The 1,578-nt window shown below is 60.6% G+C and overlaps 1 protein-coding gene across 1 annotated transcript in view; it reads right to left on the bottom strand.

Moving 5' to 3' along the window:
* CTDP1 (CTD (carboxy-terminal domain, RNA polymerase II, polypeptide A) phosphatase, subunit 1) overlaps nt 1-1,578 on the bottom strand; it is a 25,913-nt gene that overhangs the window by 20,239 nt on the left and 4,096 nt on the right. Inside the window, 2 exon segments of the mRNA XM_010855065.1 lie at nt 45-138; nt 639-722. Coding sequence (XP_010853367.1) covers nt 45-138; nt 639-722 — 178 coding nt within the window.

Here is a 1,578-nt window from a genome sequence, read left to right as displayed (position 1 = left end):
CCCCCAGGACCACCCTCCCAGCCCCGGCTCCCCAGGACACCTACCTCGGAGCTCACCATGAGCTCGGGGACGCTGTGCACCATGGACACGGTGGCCGTGGACAGCGGCACCTGCGGCCGCCCGTTCTCGCTCTGCAGCCTGCGGGGAGAGGGGCGCTGAGGCTAGGGCTCTAGCTCGCTAACTCACGGGGACTTCAGCTTGGCCTAATTCTAGTAGACGTGCACCACGGGCCTAGTGCTGAAGTGTCCTCCCCGTCTGGAAACACAGGAGCACTGAGGAAGACTAAGTCACACTCACAAAGTTTCCTTTGAAAATAAAGACGGTCCCAGAGGCCCACAGTGTGAGAAACAGAAGGGTCCACACGGCTCCACACGCGCGAACCAGGGACACCCTCGACCACGGGGGCAGACGTGCCCAGGCTGAGACACGCCCAGGCGAGAAGTCCAGGCCAGGTCCAGGACGGCAGTCCCACAGGGACAAGGAGGAGGGCTCGTTGCAGCTCCTCCCACCACACCGGGGTATGCGCCTCCCGTGGCGCCCAGCCCGTGGCGTGTGGGGGACAGCGGGGCCGCCGCCTGCACCCAGCCCTTGGCCCTCGCCCCCACAGGCCCCGCTGCTCCCAAGCTGCCAGCACTTACTGGGTCAGGTCCTGGCCACACTCGGCGCACAGGCCCTTCATGACGACGGGGTGACTACATCCTTCTAAGCGCACCAGGACTGCCCTGGAAACGGGGGAGAACAAGCACACATCAGCAAGAGCTGCAACCCCTGGGCTTATTGGATGCCCCAGGACTGCAGGGGGTCACGCCGCCCCCGAGCCACCTCTCTGGCGATAAAGTGAAGGGCTTTCCCCTCCGTGGGTCCTTCACGTGAAACACAGCAAAACTACCTACGGAACAACAGAAAGGACTCAGGATGTCCTGTCAGATAACAGAAAACTGTCTCAAAACGCATGAGAAGCTTACATGGGATTCTCCTATGGTTTCTGATAAACAGCTTAGAAAAACCGAAACGTTAATATGACAAGAAACAACTCGTTAAAATACAGACAGATAATAAATGATTCTTGTCTCCCGTAGTCATTCCCAGTCTAGGAAAAGGCTGTGATTAATCTAAATTTTTCTGACAGGACTAACATTCCTAGTTTTCATAAACACAGAAATTGCTATTTTCTTTGTACATTCACCTCAAACCCTGGTGGCCTGGCAGCGGTCTCTGAAGCGGGGCTTTCAGCTCCGCAACCTGATGGCTGTGGGTCAGCGTGCCAGGCAGGCCAGCGTGGTCCCACCTCCCAACCCGGCGGGTGTGGGCCCGGGCGCCCAGCATGGGGGGCCCTCGGGTTGATCCTCACAGACTCTCTGAGGCCTCTCCCGCCTCCCGGGCAGCGCCCCATCCCTGCTGTTCATGACCCGGCTCCCCGTGCCCCCAGCCGTGTCCCCCCCAAGGCCTGTGCTGGGCTGGCGGCACGGCCCCTTCCCTGAGGGGCCACCATCAGCGCCATCTCAACCCCTCCCCGAAACTGCCCCCTCTCCCTGACCCTAGACAGGCTGGGGGAGGGGATGAGCCCCTTTCCTGAGC

The sequence above is a fragment of the Bison bison genome, unplaced genomic scaffold, assembly GCF_000754665.1.
Source record: "Bison bison bison isolate TAMUID 2011002044 unplaced genomic scaffold, Bison_UMD1.0 scf7180017864353, whole genome shotgun sequence".
Classification (NCBI taxonomy): Eukaryota; Metazoa; Chordata; class Mammalia; order Artiodactyla; family Bovidae; genus Bison; species Bison bison.
This window is presented reverse-complemented; position numbering and strand designations above follow the sequence as displayed.